Raw genomic sequence first — 23,854 nt, forward strand, 5'->3', positions numbered from 1 at the left:
GTGGTAGCAGTAAACTTTTCGTTTATGAAGAAAATTATAAATTAATCTTCTCGTTATTTATTTATCATTCGTCAGCGGCGGAGCATATTAAAATAACCACCACTGTTTAAACGTTTTAACTCTTTTGATTTATAGGCCGGGACAGTTCATTATAAAGCTTCAAGGGTGAATAAGTTATGTTGCTGTTTGTAATACAAATATACATCAGCAGTATAAAAAACTTACTTAAATCACAAACTGAGCATCTGTTATTTCATTATACTTTTGACCTCATTTCTCTCATTCAATACAGAAGTAAATGTCTAACGTCACCTTTATTGAAATTGGAACACAATCCTGGGAAAATCTGGAAAGTATTTTTAAAAAGATTAGTTAGACAAGACAGTTATTCATTTGTACAACCTATAAAAACAATTCGAAATATTATCATCACTCTAACTTTTGTCTTTTATCAGATTTCTTGTAGCAGCAAACATTCGCTCTGCCACTTCCTCCACCTATGGGCAGATCTCATTGTGTACCATACCAACAACACAGGCAACACCAGCATTGTCAGGCTCATCAACATTATTGAAGTTGTTGAAATGGGTATAGAATTCACCCAGTGATCTGTTAAAATACTATACATGTTTAAGGTTTTGAAACACATTTGTAAAATCGATTCGTGTTAACTTTCTTTGATATATCCATCATATTACCTTCATGCCTCTTGTACAACAATAACGTGAACGATACATGAAGTGTTTTCATATGACGTGACAACTGAGGGGTTTTCTGTTACGAAACAGTCGCTAGTCGTCAAAATTGGGTGAAATAGGATGTCCACGGTCATTTAAAAATCGTAAAATTAATACTTGTATCTCATCACCAAATAATCAACTTCTGATCCGTGCATCACCGCATGTATAATACCCTGGGTTACGTCAGCTATAGCAGGGGTTAGGCCGGATTCCTTTTTAAAACTCAGGACGGACACATGCATGATTCATGTCTACACAGTGGGGAGAAGTCATGGCAGCTCACACGCAGCTCGTGTGATATTGTAGATAATCGATATTCATTCGTGCTTTTGCAGACAAAATATCGGATACAGAAACGGAATTGTCGACTCGGAAATCTAGCTTGCGAAAATAGTATTCTCCATCCCGCGGTGTCCAGAATCAAACATAGCCCCTGGAAACCTGGGGACTGCTGCACTGGAGGTAAGTAACTGTCTACACACAAACATGGGTTAAGATTTGTCTGCAGGACAATTAGCTGCCTACCCAAACTAACCCCAAACATGGTCTTGGTTGGAGAACGATTAGTTGCCTACCCCATCTAACCCCAAACATGGCCTTGGTTGGATGACGATTAACTGCCTACCCAATCTAACCCCAAACATGGCCATGGTTGGATGACTTTTAGCTGCCTACCCCATCTAACCCCAAACATGGGCTTAGTTAGATGACGGTTAACTGCCTACCCAATCGAACCCCAAACATGGCCTTGGTTGGATGACGATTAACTGCCTACCCCATCTAACCCCAAACATGGCCTTGGTTGGATGACGATTAACTGTCTACCCCATCTAACCCCAAACATGGCCTTGGTTGGATGACGATGAACTGCCTACCCAATCTAACCCCAAACATGGTCTTGGTTGGATGACGATTAACTGCCTACCCAATCTTACCCCAAACATGGCCTTGGTTGGATGACGATTAACTGCCTACCCAATCTTACCCTAAACATGGCCTTGGTTGGATGACGATTAACTGCCTACCCCATCTAACCCCAAACATGGTCTTGGTTGGATGACGATTAACTGCCTACCCAATCTAACCCCAAATATGGCCTTGGTTGGATGACGATTAACTGCCTACCCAATCTAACCCCAAACATGGTCTTGGTTGGATGACGATTAACTGCCTACCTAATCTTACCCCAAACATGGCCTTGGTTGGATGACGATTAACTGCCTACCCCATCTAACCCCAAACATGGTCTTGGTTGGATTACGATTAACTGCCTACCCAATCTAACCCCAAACATGGCCTTGGTTGGATGACGATTAACTGCCTACCCCATCTAACCCCAAACATGGTCTTGGTTGGATTACGATTAGTTGCCTACCCGATCTTACCCCAAACATGGCCATGGTTGGATGACTTTTAGCTGCCTACCTCATCTAACCCCAAATATGGCCTTGGTTGGATGACGATTAACTGCCTACCCCATCTAACCCCAAACATGGTCTTGGTTGGATGACGATTAACTGCCTACCCAATCTAACCCCAAATATGGCCTTGGTTGGATGACGATTAACTGCCTACCCCATCTAACCCCAAACATGGCCTTGGTTGGATGACGATTAACTGCCTACCCCATCTAACCCCAAACATGGCCTTGGTTGGATGACGATTAACTGCCTACCCAATCTAACCCCAAACATGGCCTTGGTTGGATGACGATTAACTGCCTACCCCATCTAACCCCAAACGTGGTCTTGGTTGGATGAATTTTAGCAGCTGCCTACCCCATCTAACCCCAAACATGGCCTTGGTTGGATGACGATTAACTGCCTACCCCATCTAACCCCAAACATGGCCTTGGTTGGATGACGATTAACTGCCTACCCCATCTAACCCCAAACATGGCTTTGGTTGGAGATCGATTAGTTGCCTACCCAATCTAACCCCAAACATGGCCTTGGTTGGATGACGATTAGCTGCCTACCCCATCTAACCCCAAACATGGCCTTGGTTGGATGACGATTAACTGCCTACCCCATCTAACCCCAAACATGGCCTTGGTTGGATGACGATTAACTGCCTACCCCATCTAACCCCAAACATGGCCTTGGTTGGATGACGATTAACTGCCTACCCAATCTAACCCCAAACATGGCCTTGGTTGGATGACGATTAACTGCCTACCCAATCTAACCCCAAACATGGCCTTGGTTGGATGACGATTAACTGCCTACCCCATCTAACCCCAAACATGGCCTTGGTTGGATGACGATTAACTGCCTACCCATCTAACCCCAAACATGGCCTTGGTTGGATGACGATTAACTGCCTACCCCATCTAACCCCAAACATGGCCTTGGTTGGATGACGATTAACTGCCTACCCCATCTAACCCCAAACATGGCCTTGGTTGGATGACGATTAACTGCCTACCCAATCTAACCCCAAACATGGCCTTGGTTGGATGACTTTAACTGCCTACCCCATCTAACCCCAAACATGGCCTTGGTTGGATGACGATTAACTGCCTACCCCATCTAACCCCAAACATGGCCTTGGTTGGATGACGATTAACTGCCTACCCCATCTAACCCCAAACATGGCCTTGGTTGGATGACGATTAACTGCCTACCCCATCTAACCCCAAACATGGCCTTGGTTGGATGACGATTAACTGCCTACCCCATCTAACCCCAAACATGGCCTTGGTTGGATGACGATTAACTGCCTACCCCATCTAACCCCAAACATGGCCTTGGTTGGATGACGATTAACTGCCTACCCAATCTAACCCCAAAAAATTGTCTTGGTTGGATGACGATTAACTGCCTACCCAATCTAACCCCCAAACATGGCCTTGGTTGGATGACGATTAACTGCCTACCCCATCTAACCCCAAACATGGCCTTGGTTGGATGACGATTAACTGCCTACCCCATCTAACCCCAAACATGGCCTTGGTTGGATGACGATTAACTGCCTACCCCATCTAACCCCAAACATGGCCTTGGTTGGATGACGATTAACTGCCTACCCCATCTAACCCCAAACATGGTCTTGGTTGGATGACGATTAACTGCCTACCCCATCTAACCCCAAACATGGCCTTGGTTGGATGACGATTAACTGCCTACCCCATCTAACCCCAAACATGGCCTTGGTTGGATGACGATTAACTGCCTACCCCATCTAACCCCAAACATGGCCTTGGTTGGATGACGATTAACTGCCTACCCCATCTTACCCCAAACATGGCCTTGGTTGGATGACGATTAACTGCCTACCCCATCTAACCCCAAACATGGCCTTGGTTGGATGACGATTAACTGCCTACCCAATCTAACCCCAAACATGGCCTTGGTTGGATGACGATTAACTGCCTACCCCATCTAACCCCAAACATGGCCTTGGTTGGATGACGATTAACTGCCTACCCAATCTAACCCCAAACATGGCCTTGGTTGGATGACGATTAACTGCCTACCCCATCTAACCCCAAACATGGCCTTGGTTGGATGACGATTAACTGCCTACCCAATCTAACCCCAAACATGGCCTTGGTTGGATGACGATTAACTGCCTACCCAATCTAACCCCAAACATGGCCTTGGTTGGATGACGATTAACTGCCTACCCCATCTAACCCCAAACATGGCCTTGGTTGGATGACGATTAACTGCCTACCCAATCTAACCCCAAACATGGCCTTGGTTGGATGACGATTAACTGCCTACCCAATCTAACCCCAAACATGGCCTTGGTTGGATGACGATTAACTGCCTACCCCATCTAACCCCAAACATGGCCTTGGTTGGATGACGATTAACTGCCTACCCCATCTAACCCCAAACATGGCCTTGGTTGGATGACGATTAACTGCCTACCCCATCTAACCCCAAACATGGCCTTGGTTGGATGACGATTAACTGCCTACCCAATCTAACCCCAAACATGGCCTTGGTTGGATGACTTTTAGCTGCCTACCCCATCTAACCCCAAACATGGCCTTGGTTGGATGACGATTAACTGCCTACCCCATCTAACCCCAAACATGGCCTTGGTTGGATGACGATTAACTGCCTACCCCATCTAACCCCAAACATGGCCTTGGTTGGATGACGATTAACTGCCTACCCAATCTAACCCCAAACATGGCCTTGGTTGGATGACGATTAACTGCCTACCCCATCTAACCCCAAACATGGCCTTGGTTGGATGACGATTAACTGCCTACCCCATCTAACCCCAAACATGGCCTTGGTTGGATGACGATTAACTGCCTACCCAATCTAACCCCAAACATGGCCATGGTTGGATGACGATTAACTGCCTACCCAATCTAACCCCAAACATGGCCTTGGTTGGATGACGATTAACTGCCTACCCAATCTAACCCCAAACATGGCCTTGGTTGGATGACGATTAACTGCCTACCCATCTAACCCCAAACATGGCCTTGGTTGGATGACGATTAACTGCCTACCCCATCTAACCCCAAACATGGCCTTGGTTGGATGACGATTAACTGCCTACCCCATCTAACCCCAAACATGGCCTTGGTTGGATGACGATTAACTGCCTACCCAATCTAACCCCAAACATGGCCTTGGTTGGATGACGATTAACTGCCTACCCCATCTAACCCCAAACATGGTCTTGGTTGGATGACGATTAACTGCCTACCCAATCTAACCCCAAACATGGCCTTGGTTGGATGACGATTAGCTGCCTACCCCATCTAACCCCAAACATGGCCTTGGTTGGATGACGATTAACTGCCTACCCCATCTAACCCCAAACATGGCCTTGGTTGGATGACGATTAACTGCCTACCCAATCTAACCCCAAACATGGCCTTGGTTGGATGACGATTAACTGCCTACCCCATCTAACCCCAAACATGGCCTTGGTTGGATGACGATTAACTGCCTACCCCATCTAACCCCAAACATGGCCTTGGTTGGATGACGATTAACTGCCTACCCCATCTAACCCCAAACATGGCCTTGGTTGGATGACGATTAACTGCCTACCCCATCTAACCCCAAACATGGCCATGGTTGGATGACGATTAACTGCCTACCCAATCTAACCCCAAACATGGCCTTGGTTGGATGACGATTAAGTGCCTACCCCATCTAACCCCAAACATGGCCTTGGTTGGATGATCAATAAAGTGCCTACCCAATCTAACCCCAAACATGGCCTTGGTTGGATGACGATTAGCTGCCTACCCCATCTAACCCCAAACATGGCCTTGGTTGGATGACGATTAACTGCCTACCCCATCTAACCCCAAACATGGTCTTGGTTGGATGACGATTAACTGCCTACCCCATCTAACCCCAAACATGGTCTTGGTTGGATGACGATTAACTGCCTACCCCATCTAACCCAAAACATGGCCTTGGTTGGATGACGATTAACTGCCTACCCCATCTAACCCCAAACATGGTCTTGGTTGGATGACGATTAACTGCCTACCCCATCTAACCCCAAACATGGCCTTGGTTGGATGACGATTAACTGCCTACCCAATCTAACCCCAAACATGGCCTTGGTTGGATGACGATTAACTGCCTACCCCATCTAACCCCAAACATGGCCTTGGTTGGATGACGATTAACTGCCTACCCCATCTAACCCCAAACATGGCCTTGGTTGGATGACGATTAACTGCCTACCCCATCTAACCCCAAACATGGCCTTGGTTGGATGACGATTAACTGCCTACCCCATCTAACCCCAAACATGGCCTTGGTTGGATGACGATTAACTGCCTACCCCATCTAACCCCAAACATGGTCTTGGTTGGATGACGATTAACTGCCTACCCCATCTAACCCCAAACATGGCCTTGGTTGGATGACGATTAGTTGCCTACCCAATCTAACCCCAAACATGGCCTTGGTTGGATGACGATTAACTGCCTACCCCATCTAACCCCAAACATGGCCTTGGTTGGATGACGATTAACTGCCTACCCCATCTACCCCAAACATGGCCTTGGTTGGATGACGATTAACTGCCTACCCAATCTAACCCCAAACATGGCCTTGGTTGGATGACGATTAACTGCCTACCCAATCTAACCCCAAACATGGCCTTGGTTGGATGACGATTAACTGCCTACCCCATCTAACCCCAAACATGGCCTTGGTTGGATGACGATTAACTGCCTACCCAATCTAACCCCAAACATGGCCTTGGTTGGATGACGATTAACTGCCTACCCCATCTAACCCCAAACATGGCCTTGGTTGGATGACGATTAACTGCCTACCCAATCTAACCCCAAACATGGCCTTGGTTGGATGACGATTAACTGCCTACCCCATCTAACCCCAAACATGGCCTTGGTTGGATGACGATTAACTGCCTACCCCATCTAACCCCAAACATGGCCTTGGTTGGATGACGATTAACTGCCTACCCAATCTAACCCCAAACATGGCCTTGGTTGGATGACGATTAACTGCCTACCCAATCTAACCCCAAACATGGCCTTGGTTGGATGACGATTAACTGCCTACCCAATCTAACCCCAAACATGGCCTTGGTTGGATGACGATTAACTGCCTACCCCATCTAACCCCAAACATGGCCTTGGTTGGATGATGACGATTAACTGCCTACCCAATCTAACCCCAAACATGGCCTTGGTTGGATGACGATTAACTGCCTACCCATCTAACCCCAAACATGGCCTTGGTTGGATGACGATTAACTGCCTACCCCATCTAACCCCAAACATGGCCTTGGTTGGATGACGATTAACTGCCTACCCCATCTAACCCCAAACATGGCCTTGGTTGGATGACGATTAACTGCCTACCCCATCTAACCCCAAACATGGCCTTGGTTGGATGACGATTAACTGCCTACCCCATCTAACCCCAAACATGGCCTTGGTTTGGATGACGATTAACTGCCTACCCCATCTAACCCCAAACATGGCCTTGGTTGGATGACGATTAACTGCCTACCCCATCTAACCCCAAACATGGCCTTGGTTGGATGACGATTAACTGCCTACCCATCTAACCCCAAACATGGCCTTGGTTGGATGACGATTAACTGCCTACCCCATCTAACCCCAAACATGGCCTTGGTTGGATGACGATTAACTGCCTACCCCATCTAACCCCAAACATGGCCTTGGTTGGATGACGATTAACTGCCTACCCATCTAACCCCAAACATGGCCTTGGTTGGATGACGATTAACTGCCTACCCCATCTAACCCCAAACATGGCCTTGGTTGGATGACGATTAACTGCCTACCCCATCTAACCCCAAACATGGCCTTGGTTGGATGACGATTAACTGCCTACCCCATCTAACCCCAAACATGGCCTTGGTTGGATGACGATTAACTGCCTACCCCATCTAACCCCAAACATGGCCTTGGTTGGATGACGATTAACTGCCTACCCCATCTAACCCCAAACATGGCCTTGGTTGGATGACGATTAACTGCCTACCCAATCTAACCCCAAACATGGCCTTGGTTGGATGACGATTAACTGCCTACCCCATCTAACCCCAAACATGGCCTTGGTTGGATGACGATTAACTGCCTACCCCATCTAACCCCAAACGTGGTCTTGGTTGGATGAATTTTAGCAGCTGCCTACCCCATCTAACCCCAAACATGGCCTTGGTTGGATGACGATTAACTGCCTACCCCATCTAACCCCAAACATGGCCTTGGTTGGATGACGATTAACTGCCTACCCCATCTAACCCCAAACATGGCCTTGGTTGGATGACGATTAACTGCCTACCCCATCTAACCCCAAACATGGCCTTGGTTGGATGACGATTAACTGCCTACCCCATCTAACCCCAAACATGGCCATGGTTGGATGACTTTTAGCTGCCTACCCCATCTAACCCAAAACATGGCCTTGGTTGGATGACGATTAACTGCCTACCCCATCTAACCCCAAATGTGGTCTTGGTTGGATGAATTTTAGCAGCTGCCTACCCCATCTAAAACCCCAAACATGGCCTTGGTTGGATGACGATTAACTGCCTACCCCATCTAACCCCAAACATGGTCTTGGTTGGATGACGATTAACTGCCTACCCCATCTAACCCCAAACATGGCCTTGGTTGGATGACGATTAACTGCCTACCCCATCTAACCCCAAACATGGCCTTGGTTGGAGATCGATTAGCTGCCTACCCCATCTAACCCCAAACATGGCCTTGGTTGGATGACGATTAACTGCCTACCCCATCTAACCCCAAACATGGCCTTGGTTGGATGACGATTAACTGCCTACCCCATCTAACCCCAAACATGGCCTTGGTTGGATGACGATTAACTGCCTACCCCATCTAACCCCAAACATGGCCTTGGTTGGATGACGATTAACTGCCTACCCCATCTAACCCCAAACATGGCCTTGGTTGGATGACGATTAACTGCCTACCCCAATCTAACCCAAACATGGCCTTGGTTGGATGACGATTAACTGCCTACCCCATCTAACCCCAAACATGGCCTTGGTTGGATGACGATTAACTGCCTACCCATCTAACCCCAAACATGGCCTTGGTTGGATGACGATTAACTGCCTACCCCATCTAACCCCAAACATGGCCTTGGTTGGATGACGATTAACTGCCTACCCCATCTAACCCCAAACATGGCCTTGGTTGGATGACGATTAACTGCCTACCCAATCTAACCCCAAACATGGCCTTGGTTGGATGACGATTAACTGCCTACCCCATCTAACCCCAAACATGGCCTTGGTTGGATGACGATTAGCTGCCTACCCCATCTAACCCCAAACATGGCCTTGGTTGGATGACGATTAACTGCCTACCCCATCTAACCCCAAACATGGCCTTGGTTGGATGACGATTAACTGCCTACCCCATCTAACCCCAAACATGGCCTTGGTTGGATGACGATTAACTGCCTACCCAATCTAACCCCAAACATGGCCTTGGTTGGATGACGATTAACTGCCTACCCCATCTAACCCCAAACATGGCCTTGGTTGGATGACGATTAACTGCCTACCCCATCTAACCCCAAACATGGCCTTGGTTGGATGACGATTAACTGCCTACCCCATCTAACCCCAAACATGGTCTTGGTTGGATGACGATTAACTGCCTACCCAATCTAACCCCAAACATGGCCTTGGTTGGATGACGATTAACTGCCTACCCCATCTAACCCCAAACATGGTCTTGGTTGGATGACGATTAACTGCCTACCCAATCTAACCCCAAACATGGCCTTGGTTGGATGACGATTAACTGCCTACCCCATCTAACCCCAAACATGGCCTGGTTGGATGACGATTAACTGCCTACCCAATCTAACCCCAAACATGGCCTTGGTTGGATGACGATTAACTGCCTACCCCATCTAACCCCAAACATGGTCTTGGTTGGATGACGATTAACTGCCTACCCCATCTAACCCCAAACATGGCCTTGGTTGGATGACGATTAACTGCCTACCCCATCTAACCCCAAACATGGCCTTGGTTGGATGACGATTAACTGCCTACCCCATCTAACCCCAAACATGGCCTTGGTTGGATGACGATTAACTGCCTACCCCATCTAACCCCAAACATGGTCTTGGTTGGATGACGATTAACTGCCTACCCCATCTAACCCCAAACATGGCCTTGGTTGGATGACGATTAACTGCCTACCCCCATCTAACCCCAAACATGGCCTTGGTTGAATGACGATTAACTGCCTACCCCATCTAACCCCAAACATGGCCTTGGTTGGATGACGATTAACTGCCTACCCAATCTAACCCCAAACATGGCCTTGGTTGGATGACGATTAACTGCCTACCCCATCTAACCCCAAACATGGTCTTGGTTGGATGACGATTAACTGCCTACCCCATCTAACCCCAAACATGGCCTTGGTTGGATGACGATTAACTGCCTACCCCATCTAACCCCAAACATGGTCTTGGTTGGATGACGATTAACTGCCTACCCCATCTAACCCCAAACATGGTCTTGGTTGGATGACGATAAACTGCCTACCCCATCTAACCCCAAACATGGTCTTGGTTGGATGACGATTAACTGCCTACCCCATCTAACCCCAAACATGGCCTTGGTTGGATGACGATTAACTGCCTACCCCATCTAACCCCAAACATGGCCTTGGTTGGATGACGATAAACTGCCTACCCCATCTAACCCCAAACATGGCCTTGGTTGGATGACGATTAACTGCCTACCCCATCTAACCCCAAACATGGTCTTGGTTGGATGACGATTAACTGCCTACCCATCTAACCCCAAACATGGCTTGGTTGGATGACGATTAACTGACATACTACCCATCTAACCCCAAACATGGCCTTGGTTGGATGACGATTAACTGCCTACCCCATCTAACCCCAAACATGGTCTGGTTGGATGACGATTAACTGCCTACCCCATCTAACCCCAAACATGGTCTTGGTTGGTGACGATTAACTGCCTACCCCATCTAACCCCAAACATGGCCTTGGTTGGATGACGATTAACTGCCTACCCCATCTAACCCCAAACATGGTCTTGGTTGGATGACGATTAACTGCCTACCCCATCTAACCCCAAACATGGCCTTGGTTGGATGACGATTAACTGCCTACCCCATCTAACCCCAAACATGGTCTTGGTTGGATGACGATTAACTGCCTACCCCATCTAACCCCAAACATGGTCTTGGTTGGATGACGATTAACTGCCTACCCCATCTAACCCCAAACATGGCCTTGGTTGGATGACGATTAACTGCCTACCCCATCTAACCCCAAACATGGCCTTGGTTGGATGACGATTAACTGCCTACCCCATCTAACCCCAAACATGGTCTTGGTTGGTTGGATGACGATAAACTGCCTACCCCATCTAACCCCAAACATGGCCATGGTTGGATGACTTTTAACTGCCTACCCAATCTAACCCCAAACATGGTCTTGGTTGGATGACTTTTAGCTGCCTACCCCATCTAACCCCAAACATGGCCTTGGTTGGATGACGATTAACTGCCTACCCCATCTAACCCCAAACATGGTCTTGGTTGGATGACGATTAACTGCCTACCCCATCTAACCCCAAACATGGTCTTGGTTGGATGACGATTAACTGCCTACCCCATCTAACCCCAAACATGGCCTTGGTTGGATGACGATTAACTGCCTACCCCATCTAACCCCAAACATGGTCTTGGTTGGATGACGATTAACTGCCTACCCCATCTAACCCCAAACATGGTCTTGGTTGGATGACGATTAACTGCCTACCCCATCTAACCCCAAACATGGTCTTGGTTGGATGACGATTAACTGCCTACCCCATCTAACCCCAAACATGGTCTTGGTTGGATGACGATTAACTGCCTACCCCATCTAACCCCAAACATGGTCTTGGTTGGATGACGATTAACTGCCTACCCCATCTAACCCCAAACATGGTCTTGGTTGGATGACGATTAACTGCCTACCCCATCTAACCCCAAACATGGCCTTGGTTGGATGACGATTAACTGCCTACCCCATCTAACCCCAAACATGGCCTTGGTTGGATGACGATTAACTGCCTACCCCATCTAACCCCAAACATGGCCTTGGTTGGATGACGATTAACTGCCTACCCCCATCTAACCCCAAACATGGTCTTGGTTGGATGACGATTAGTTGCCTACCCCATCTAACCCCAAACATGGTCTTGGTTGGATGACGATTAGTTGCCTACCCAATCTAACCCCAAACATGGCCATGGTTGGATGACTTTCAGTTGCCTACCCAATCTAACCCCAAACATGGTCTTGGTTGGATGACTTTTAACTGCCTACCCAATCTAACCCCAAACATGGCCTTGGTTGGATGACGATTAACTGCCTACCCCATCTAACCCCAAACATGGCCTTGGTTGGATGACGATTACTGCCTACCCCATCTAACCCTAAACATGGTCTTGGTTGGATGACCATTAACTGCCTACCCCATCTAACCCCAAACATGGTCCGGGTTGGATGACGATTAACTGCCTACCCAATCTAACCCCAAACATGGTCTTGGTTGGATGACGATTAACTGCCTACCCCATCTAACCCCAAACATGGTCTTGGTTGGATGACGATTAACTGCCTACCCCATCTAACCCCAAACATGGCTTTGGTTGGATGACGATTAACTGCCTACCCCATCTAACCCCAAACATGGCCTTGGTTGGATGACGATTAACTGCCTACCCCATCTAACCCCAAACATGGTCTTGGTTGGATGACGATTAACTGCCTACCCCATCTAACCCCAAACATGGCCTTGGTTGGAGGACTATTAAGTGCCTACCCCATCTAACCCCAAACATGGCTTTGGTTGGAGATCGATTAGCTGCCTATCCCATCTAACCCCAAACATGGCTTTGGTTGGAGATCGATTAGCTGCCTATCCCATCTAACCCCAAACATGGCCATGGTTGAATGACGATTAACTGCCTACCCCATCTAACCCCAAACATGGCCATGGTTGGATGACGATTAGCTGCCTACCCAATCTAACCCCAAACATGGCCTTTGTTGGAGGACTAATAAGTGCCTACCCCATCTAACCCCAAACATGGCTTTGGTTGGATGACGATAAACTGCCTACCCCATCTAAACCCAAACATGGTCTTGGTTGGATGACTTTTAGCTGCCTACCCCATCTAACCCCAAACATGGCCTTGGTTGGATGACGATTAGCTGCCTACCCCATCTAACCCCAAACATGGCTTTGGTTGGATGACGATTAACTGCCTACCCCATCTAACCCCAAACATGGCCTTGGTTGGATGACGATTAACTGCCTACCCCATCTAACCCCAAACATGGTCTTGGTTGGATGACGATAAACTGCCTACCCCATCTAACCTCAAACATGGCCTTGGTTGGATGACGATAAACTGCCTACCCCATCTAACCCAAAATATGGCCTTGGTTGGATGACTTTTAGCTGCCTACCCAATCTAATCCCAAACATGGCCTTGGTTGGATGACGATTAACTGTCTACCCCATCTAACCCCAAACATGGCCTTGGTTGGATGGCGATTAGCTGCCTACCCAATCCAACCCCAAACATGCCCTTAGTTAGAGGACGATTAACTGCCTACCCCATCAAACCCAAACATGGGGGTACAGTTTGTAAGATGACTGTAACCGTTTTGATGTTGATAATGGAGGCTAATAAATACCAGTAGTTTGGATTGATATTTGAACAAGATTCTTCCTTTGAAATTTGGAGATCAGAAGTTAAGTTCTCTAAAAATTCAATTTCGAAAGAACCTTTTATGAGATAGCATGCGTAGCAAGTTGATTGCATTATTCAACTTCAGAACAAACATTTGTAATACAGTAATAAAATTAAACAAATTGTGTAATAATATTGCGTTCTAATGATGATTTGTCTACTATCCTCCTTTGTCCTTTGACCTCCCCTCTGATTGAGGCAGATAGGAATTACTTGTAATGGATGTGTCCACTCCTGCTTCCTAGTGAAGACAGATAACAGGAGATATATAGTATAAGATATAATAAATCTGACGCACTTTGTTTACACTCGATAAGCGTCTATCAGAGGTTAACACCCATGACGTATGATAGATGAATGTCTAACACAGCTATACACATCTTAAACATGTCGACCAGAAGTGGTAAGTACCGAGTTTCCTTACATCCGGTGAAGTAGTCTTACTTCCTGTAGTGCATTGCAAGGACTGTTGCATTCTCCTAAAGTACGTACATGTATGTAGGTCTGCTGCATTCTCTTACATTACTACATCTACACAGTGATGTTATAAACCGGAAACATAGTACACTAACAACAGGATATAGTATTGTAATACAGATTGTGGAATATAATAGCTTGAAAGATGTAACAAATATCACCCTAAGTGAGAAACAGAACCTTTCCGAAATACTAGAGTGGTGAATACTACACACTAGAATTATGGATGCGGCCCTAACACTGCCATGCTAGAGAATGTGTATGTCATTATTAAATGTAGATTCTTAGTTAACACAGGTAAGATAAAAAGTAAAGGTAAGGTTGCTTTTCAGCTATCACACAAAAATGTAATCAATAGGTAGTAAGGCTTTCAGGTGCGATACATAAACGCGATATTCTTATTGCAGTGTCTTAAATTAGTCAAAATTGGTTAGTTTGCCATTTTCTATTGCTTTTTGATTGACCTAATCATTGCAACAAAAGTTTATTATCTCACTTTTGAGAACAGTTGACTGCACACATATCATTGTCTGTTTGTTTGATTGATTGATTAATTAACAGCCAGGGTCATGTAAGGACATACGGTGTGTAACATGTATGTAGTGCGAGGTGTGTGTGTGTTTTAGGAGACTGCGGTATGTTCGTGTTGTGTCTTCTTGTATTGTGGAACTGTTGCCCTTTTGATAGTGCTATATCACAGAAGTATGCCGCCAAAGACACCAAGCAACACACCCCACCCGGTCACATTATAATGACAACGGGCGAACCAGTCGTCCTACTCCATTTATGCTGAGCGCTAAGCATGAGCAGAAACTACCAATTTACACATATCCAGTCGACTGCACACATATCCAGACCCTTCCATGGTCATGCAATGGGATTATGTTTGACTGTAGAAGCAAGTGACCACTTGTCCAAACCTTTGTGAGAGGTTGGAAGCATTCTTTAAGTCCATTTGTAAAATGGAGTTCTATCAGAAATAAAATCTGCTGTAATCTGAAAATCAGCATGTCCCCTTTGACGCGTTAAATGAGTATAGTAATTATCATGTACCTATATGATTTCGTTTTCAGATAAAGACGCCATGGAATCCTTTAAGGAGGAGCTAGTCAGACGGATGAATAACGCCAAGTTGTATCCCTTCTATGGCCTACTTTCGATATATTACGTATCCTATCTCCCATTCTGGAACTACCCTCCAGTCACTTTCTCAGCAGCATTCTTCAAAGCACTTCCAATATGGAGCCTAGCCTTCTTCGTAAGACAGACCGCCGGTGCTCAACAGGCGGATATATTCCCAAAGGACTGCTACTCCAAGTTTATAATGCTAGGGTTGCTGATCTCGAGTGTGGGGGATGCTTGTTTGGTGTCTAGATATACCCTCTTCATACCAGGCATGTTAGCGTTTATGATAGCACATTGCTGTTACTTACTTGCGTTTGGACCCAGTGAAGTTCCTGGTAGTAGGATGAAGTCTCTGTATGCCCTTTGTGGACTGGCAGCCTTTCTCTTTATATCTAATGCGATTGACAGTTATTTTATGCAGCTGATCGTGCTGTGTTACTTTGTGGTTATTTTCGTTGTAAGCTGGAGAGCACAGGCGAGGTACGAACGGACACAAACCTACTCGGCTTTGTTTGGTAGCATAGGGATGGTATTCTTCATGTTTTCTGACTTTATCATAGCGACCGATAAATGGAAATTCTACGTGCCTTTTTCTGAATTCATAGTACTGAGCTTTTACTACATGGCTCAGTTTTGTATTGCCCTCAGTACTGAAGAAGAAGAAAAGCAAGAGCTGGACTGATTACTGACTGGTGTGACAGACATCTTGATGTAGCTGATAGTAGTCCCCAAGCAGTAGACGTTATACATCTAAAGTACTTATTACAGTGTACATAGGATAAAATTTCATTTGAAAAGTCGTGATATTGATAGAAATTTATCAACATCTAACACGGTGGTTATTATTGGAGTGGTGTGAAGCTAAGTGGGAGATTAAAAGAAAATACAAATTGCTTCGATTGATAGAGAGTTAAATAAAACTGAAAACATTAAAGTGAGTGTTTTGGGTTACGATATGCATGATTGACGGATATTAATGGGAAAGAGTTCACTGAACAGTATTTGGTGTAGAGGATATAGTTGTTTTATATTAACTATATACTTAATTATTTATTATTAATTTTATGACAAGATAATAGTTTGACGAAATAAATTAGGATAATACACAAAATATATTGTATATGCCAAATTAAATAATACTGTATTAGGCACTTGTAAATATAAACGTTTTAATGAAAAGTTATAGCTAATATCCTTGATACCATTTTTCATAAAAAATATATTTCAGAAAGAACATATGATTTCGTGATATTTTTTGAATGCTGAATATATGATTATACGACAGCAATCATAAATTTGATTATATTAAGGGGCTATTTTATCTTGTGCAAAGTCAACTGGGCCACAGGTCAAAGTTGGCATTCTGTAAATTGAAATCAGCTCTAGATCTACAACGACAATAAATAAAACAATATCCACATTTTGAGTATGTGATGACAAAGTAGAATAAGACACATGTTCGTCTCAATCTTGACCTGGTTTCCAACAATATAAATGTTATAATTCTAAGTAGTAATATGAATAAGCTTTGATTATTGTAACCAGCTGTGACTTATTTAACTCCGGCAATATCTTAACATTTTTGTTATATTGTTTATGTAATGCCATTTATGTGTTTACAAGTACATGAGGAGCTTAATCAGCATTAAAATGTCATGGTAATTTTTATTGTCTGTTCTTTAATTTAAAAGAGATGAATGAGACCTTTCTTACATGTAAATGTCAATGAACTGTGAAACTAACAGAAAGTGTCAGACAAATATGTACTACCTTTATTAAAGGAATTGACCGCTACTACGTCAAATATAGTCGGCCCTTCCCAGATGTCTAGCCGCGAGGATATCAGATCGACATCATCTTTTAGCTGTACACATGCTATCAGTGAATAGTGAAATGGGTGTTGACAATGAAAATGCTTTCTCCTGAACACAGTCCGATCTGAAGCCATTATCACACTAATTATTCATGCTGCCGTTCAGAATTTCATAAAATGGTTTAGTATCAAAATCTGAAATAAAACATATTTCATCCGATAGGAATGTACAGTCATGTTAATAATGGGGCACTGACAAGACACGTTTAAAGGGGTACACTGACAAGACACGTTTAAAGGGGTACACTGACAAGACACGTTTAAAGGGGTACACTGACAAGACACGTTTAAAGGGGTACACTGACAAGACACGTTTAAAGGGGTACAGTGCCAACAAGACATGTCAAGGGGACACCGATAACAAGACACGTCAAGGGGTACACTGACAAGACACGTTTAAAGGGGTACACTGACAAGACACGTCAAGGGGTACAGTGCCAACAAGACATGTCAAGGGGACACCGATAACAAGACACGTCAAGGGGTACACTGACAAGACACGTTTAAAGGGGTACATTGACAAGACACGTCAAGGGATACACTGATAACAAGACATGTCAAGGGGACACGGACAACAAGACATGTCAAGGGGTACACTGACAAGACACGTTTAAAGGGGTACACTGACAAGACACGTTTAAAGGGGTACACTGACAACAAGACACGTCAAGGGGTACACTGACAACAAGACACGTCAAGGGGTACACTGACAACAAGACATGTCAAGGGGTACACTGACAAGACACGTTTAAAGGGGTACACTGACAACAAGACACGTCACGGGGTACGCTGACAACAAGACACGTCAAGGGGTACACTGACAACAAGACACGTCAAGGGGTACACTGACAACAAGACACATCAAGGGGTACACTGACAACAAGACACGTCAAGGGGTACACTGACAACAAGACACGTCAGGGGGTACACTGAAAACAAGACACGTCAAAAAGCCACTGACAAGACACGTCAAGGGGTACACTGACAACAAGACACGTCAAGGGGTACACTGACAACAAGACACATCAAAGGGTGCACTGACAACAAGACACGTCAAGGGGTACACTGACAACAAAACATGTCAATGGGTACATTGACAACAAGACACGTCACGGGGTACACTGACAACAAGACAGGTCAAGGGGTACACTGACAGCAAGACACGTCGCGGGGTACACTGACAGCAATACGCGTCAAGGGGACACGGACAGCAAGACATGTCAAGGGGTACACTGCCAAAAAGACATGTGAAGGGATACACTGACAGCAAGACATGTCAAGGGGTACACTGACAGCAAGACATGTCAAGGGGTACAGGGACAACAAGACACGTCGCGGGGTACACTGACAACAATACGCGTCAAGGGGACACGGACAACAAGATATGTCAAGGGGAACATTGACAACAGGACACGTCACGGGGTACACGGACAACAGGACACGTCAAGGCGACACGGACAACAAGACATGTCAAGGGGTACACTAACAACAAGATACGTCAAGGGGTACACTGACAACAAGACACGTCAAGGGGTACACTGACAACAAGACACGTCAAGGGGTACACTTACAACAAGACACGTCAAGGGGTACACTGACAACAACACATGTCAAGGGGTACACTTACAACAAGATACGTCAAGGGGTACACTGACAACAACACATGTCAAGGGGTACACTGACAACAAGACACGTCAAGGGGTACACTGACAACAAGACACGTCAAGGGGTACACTGACAACAAGACACGTCAAGGGGTACACTTACAACAAGACACGTCAAGGGGTACACTGACAACAACACATGTCAAGGGGTACACTGACAACAAGACACGTCAAGGGGTACACTGACAACAAGACACGTCAAGGGGACACGGACAACAAGACACGTCAAGGGGTACACTGACAACAACACATGTCAAGGGGACACGGACAACAAGACACGTCAAGGGGTACACTGACAAGACACGTTTAAAGGGGTACACTGACAAGACATGTTTAAAGGGGTACACTGACAACAAGACACGTCAAGGGGTACACTGACAACAAGACACGTCAATGGGTACACTTACAACAATACACGTCAAGGGGACACGGACAACAGGACATGTCAAGGGGTACACTAACAACAAGATACGTCAAGGGGTACACTGACAACAAGATACGTCAAGGGGTACACTGACAATAACACATGTCAAGGGGTACACTGACAACAAGACACGTCAAGGGGTACACTTACAACAAGACACGTCACGGGGTACACTGACAACAACACATTTCAAGGGGTACACTGACAACAAGACACGTCAAGGGGTACACTGACAACAAGACATGTCAAGGGGTACACTACATCTTACAACAAGACACGTCAAGGGGTACACTGACAACAACACATGTCAAGGGGTACACTTACAACAAGACACGTCAAGGGGTACACTGACAACAACACATGTCAAGGGGTACACTTACAACAAGACACGTCAAGGGGTACACTGTACATACAACAACACATGTCAAGGGGTACACTGACAACAACACATGTCAAGGGGTACACTGACAACAAGACACGTCAAGGGGTACACTTACAACAAGACACGTCAAGGGGTACACTGACAACAACACATGTCAAGGGGTACACTTACAACAAGATACGTCAAGGGGTACACTGACAACAACACATGTCAAGGGGTACACTGACAACAAGACACGTCAAGGGGTACACTGACAACAAGACACGTCAAGGGGACACGGACAACAAGACACGTCAAGGGGACACGGACAAGAAGACATGTCAAGGGGACACGGACAACAAGACACGTCAAGGGGTACACTGACAAGACACGTTTAAAGGGGTACACTGACAAGACATGTTTAAAGGGGTACACTGACAACAAGACACGTCAAGGGGTACACTGACAACAAGACACGTCAATGGGTACACTAACAACAATACACGTCAAGGGGACACGGACAACAGGATATGTCAAGGGATACATTGACAACAGGACACGTCACGGGGTACAAGGACAACAGGACACGTCAAGGGGACACTGACAACAAGACACGTCAAGGGGACACGGACAACAAGACACGTCAAGGGGTACACTAACAACAAGACATGTCAAGGGGACACGGACAACAAGACACGTCAAGGGGACACGGACAACAAGACATGTCAAGGGGACACGGACAACAAGACACGTCAAGGGGACACGGACAACAAGACATGTCAAGGCAACACGGACAACAAGACACGTCACGGGGTACACTGACAACAAGACACGTCAAGGGGACACGGACAACAAGACACGTCAAGGGGACACGGACAACAAGACACGTCAAGGGGACACGGACAACAATACACGTCAAGGGGTACACTGACAACAAGACATGTCAAGGAGACACGGACAACAAGACACGTCACGGGGTACACTAACAACAAAACATGTCAAGGGGTACCTTGACAACAAGACACGTCACGGGGTACACTGACAACAAGACATGTCAAGGGGTACACGGACAACAAGACACGTCAAGGGGACACGGACAACAAGACACGTCAAGGGGACACGGACAACAAGACATGTCAAGGCGACACGGACAACAAGACACGTCAAGGGGACACGGACAACAAGACACGTCACGGGTTACACTAACAACAAAACATGTCAAGGGGTACCTTGACAACAAGACACGTCACGGGGTACACTGACAACAAGACACTTCAAGGAGACATGGACAACAAGACATGTCAAGGGGACTCGAACAACAAGACACGTCAAGGGGTACACGGACAAAAAGACACGTCAAGCGGTACACGGACAACAATACATGTCAAGGGTACACTGACAACAAGACACGTCAAGGGGTATACCGACAACAAGAAATGTCAAGGGGACACGGACATCAAGACATGTCAAGGGGACACGGACAACAAGACACATGAAGGGGTACACTGACAGCAAGACACGTGTAAAGGGGTACACTGACAACAAGACATGTCAAGGGGTACACGGACAACAAGAAATGTCAAGGGGACACGGATATCAAGACATGTCTAGGGGACACGGACAACAAGACATGTCAAGGCGACACGGACAGCAAGACATGTCAAGGGGACACGGACAACATGACCCGTCAATGGGTACACGGACAACAAGACATGTCAAGGGGACACCGGCAACAAGACATATGAAGGGGATACGACCAACAAGACACGTCAAGGGGTACACGGACAACAAGACATGCCAAGGGGTACACGGACAAGACACGTCAAGGGGTACACTGACAAGACACGTCAAGGGGTGCACTGACAATAAGACATGTCAAGGGGACACGGACAACAAGACACGTCAAGGGGTACATTGACAACAAGACACGTCAAAGGGTACACTGACAACAAGAAACGTCAAAGGGTACACTGACAACAAGACACGTCAAAGGGTACACTGACAACAAGACACGTCAAAGGGTACACTGACAACAAGACACGTCAAGGGGTACACTGACAACAAGACACGTCAAAGGGTACACTGACAACAAGACAGGTCAAGGGGTACACTGACAACAAGACAGGTCAAGGGGTACACTGACAACAAGACAGGTCAAGGGGTACACTGACAACAAGACATGTCAAGGGGTACACTAACAAGACACTTTAAGGGGTACACTGACAACAAGACAGGTCAAGGGGTACACTGACAACAAGACATGTCAATGGGTACACTGACAAGACATGTCAAGGGGTACACTGACAACAAGACACGTCAAGGGGTACACTGACAACAAGACACGTCAAAGGGTACACTGACAACAAGACACGTCAAAGGGTACACTGACAACAAGACATGTCAAGGGGTACACTGACAACAAGGCATGTCAAGGGGTACACTGACAACAAGACATGTCAAGGGGTACACTGACAACAAGACATGTCAAGGGGTACACTGACAACAAGACACGTCAAGGGGTACACTGACAACAAGACATGTCAAGGGGTACACTGACAACAAGACATGTCAAGGAGAACACTGACACACAACAAGCATGTCAAGGGGTACACTGACAAAGACACGTCAAGGGGTACACTGACAACAAGACACGTCAAAGGGTACACTGACAACAAGACACAGTCAAGGGGTACACTGACAACAAGACACGTCAAAGGGTACACTGACAACAAGACACGTCAAAGGGTACACTGACAACAAGACATGTCAAGGGGTACACTGACAACAAGACATGTCAAGGGGTACACTGACAAGACACGTTTCAAGGGGTACACTGACAACAAGACACGTCAAGGGGTACACTGACAACAAGACACGTCAAAGGGTACACTGACAACAAGACATGTCAAGGGGTACACTGACAACAAGACATGTCAAGGGGTACACTGACAACAAGACATGTCAAGGGGTACACTGACAACAAGACACGTCAAGGGGTACACTGACAACAAGACACGTCAAAGGGTACACTGACAACAAGACACGTCAAAGGGTACACTGACAACAAGACATGTCAAGGGGTACACTGACAACAACGCACGTCAAGGGGTACACTGACAACAAGACACGTCAAAGGGTACACTGACAACAGAACATGCCAAGATGTACACTGACAACAATACACGTCAAGGGGACACGGAAAAAAAGATATGTCAAGGGGTACATTGACAACAGGACACGTCACGGGGTACATTGACAACAAGACACGTCACGGGGTACATTGACAACAAGACACGTCAAGGGGTACACTGACAACAAGACATGTCAAGGGGACACGGACAACAAGACATGTCAAGGGGACACGGACAACAAGACATGTCAAGGGGACACGGACAACAAGACATGTCAAGGGTACACGGACAAGACAGACACGTCAAGGGGTACACGGACACAAGACATGTCAAGGGGACACGGACAACAACACATGTCAAGGGGACACGGACAACAAGACACGTCAAGGGGTACACGGACAACAAGAAATGTCAAGGGGACACGGCAACAACAACACATGTCAAGGGGACACGGACAACAAGACACGTCAAGGGGACACGGACAACAAGACACGTGTAAAGGGGTACACTGACAAAAAGACATGTCAAAGGGACACTGACAAAAAGATACGTCAAAGGGACACGGATAACAAGATACGTGTCAATGCCGAAATCAGAAGCACGTTACCGTGAAACAACCCGAACGTATGTGAAAATGAATTTAATTAGGGAATAGATTTTTATTTTGTTGAGGTAATGAGGGTATGATTATGGAGTACGTGTAAATTATGTAACCCCGGCGAAGCCGGTGTAACGTTGAAAATGGACCCCCGTTGAAAACTGACCTCGGGTCATTTTCCAACGT

The 23,854-nt window shown here is 46.2% G+C and overlaps 1 protein-coding gene across 3 annotated transcripts; it reads left to right on the forward strand.

Annotated features, from left to right (window-relative positions):
* Positions 1 to 789: 789 nt before the first annotated feature.
* LOC138319275 (lysoplasmalogenase TMEM86A-like) lies at positions 790 to 17,280 on the forward strand. 3 transcript variants are annotated; one of them, XM_069262316.1, is made up of 2 exons: positions 790 to 1,202; positions 15,566 to 17,280. In XM_069262316.1, exons 1-2 carry the CDS (start codon positions 977 to 979, stop codon positions 16,297 to 16,299), a joined length of 960 nt encoding a protein of 319 aa, XP_069118417.1. In that variant the 5' UTR covers positions 790 to 976; the 3' UTR covers positions 16,300 to 17,280. The 3 variants fall into 3 exon arrangements, with proteins under 3 accessions (XP_069118417.1, XP_069118420.1, XP_069118418.1); XM_069262319.1 differs by lacking the exon at positions 790 to 1,202 and adding an exon at positions 14,308 to 14,418; XM_069262317.1 differs by lacking the exon at positions 790 to 1,202 and adding an exon at positions 14,476 to 14,789.
* The last annotated feature ends 6,574 nt before the right edge of the window (positions 17,281 to 23,854 follow it).

This window comes from Argopecten irradians, chromosome 3 (genome assembly GCF_041381155.1).
Source record: "Argopecten irradians isolate NY chromosome 3, Ai_NY, whole genome shotgun sequence".
In the NCBI taxonomy this organism is placed as follows: Eukaryota; Metazoa; Mollusca; class Bivalvia; order Pectinida; family Pectinidae; genus Argopecten; species Argopecten irradians.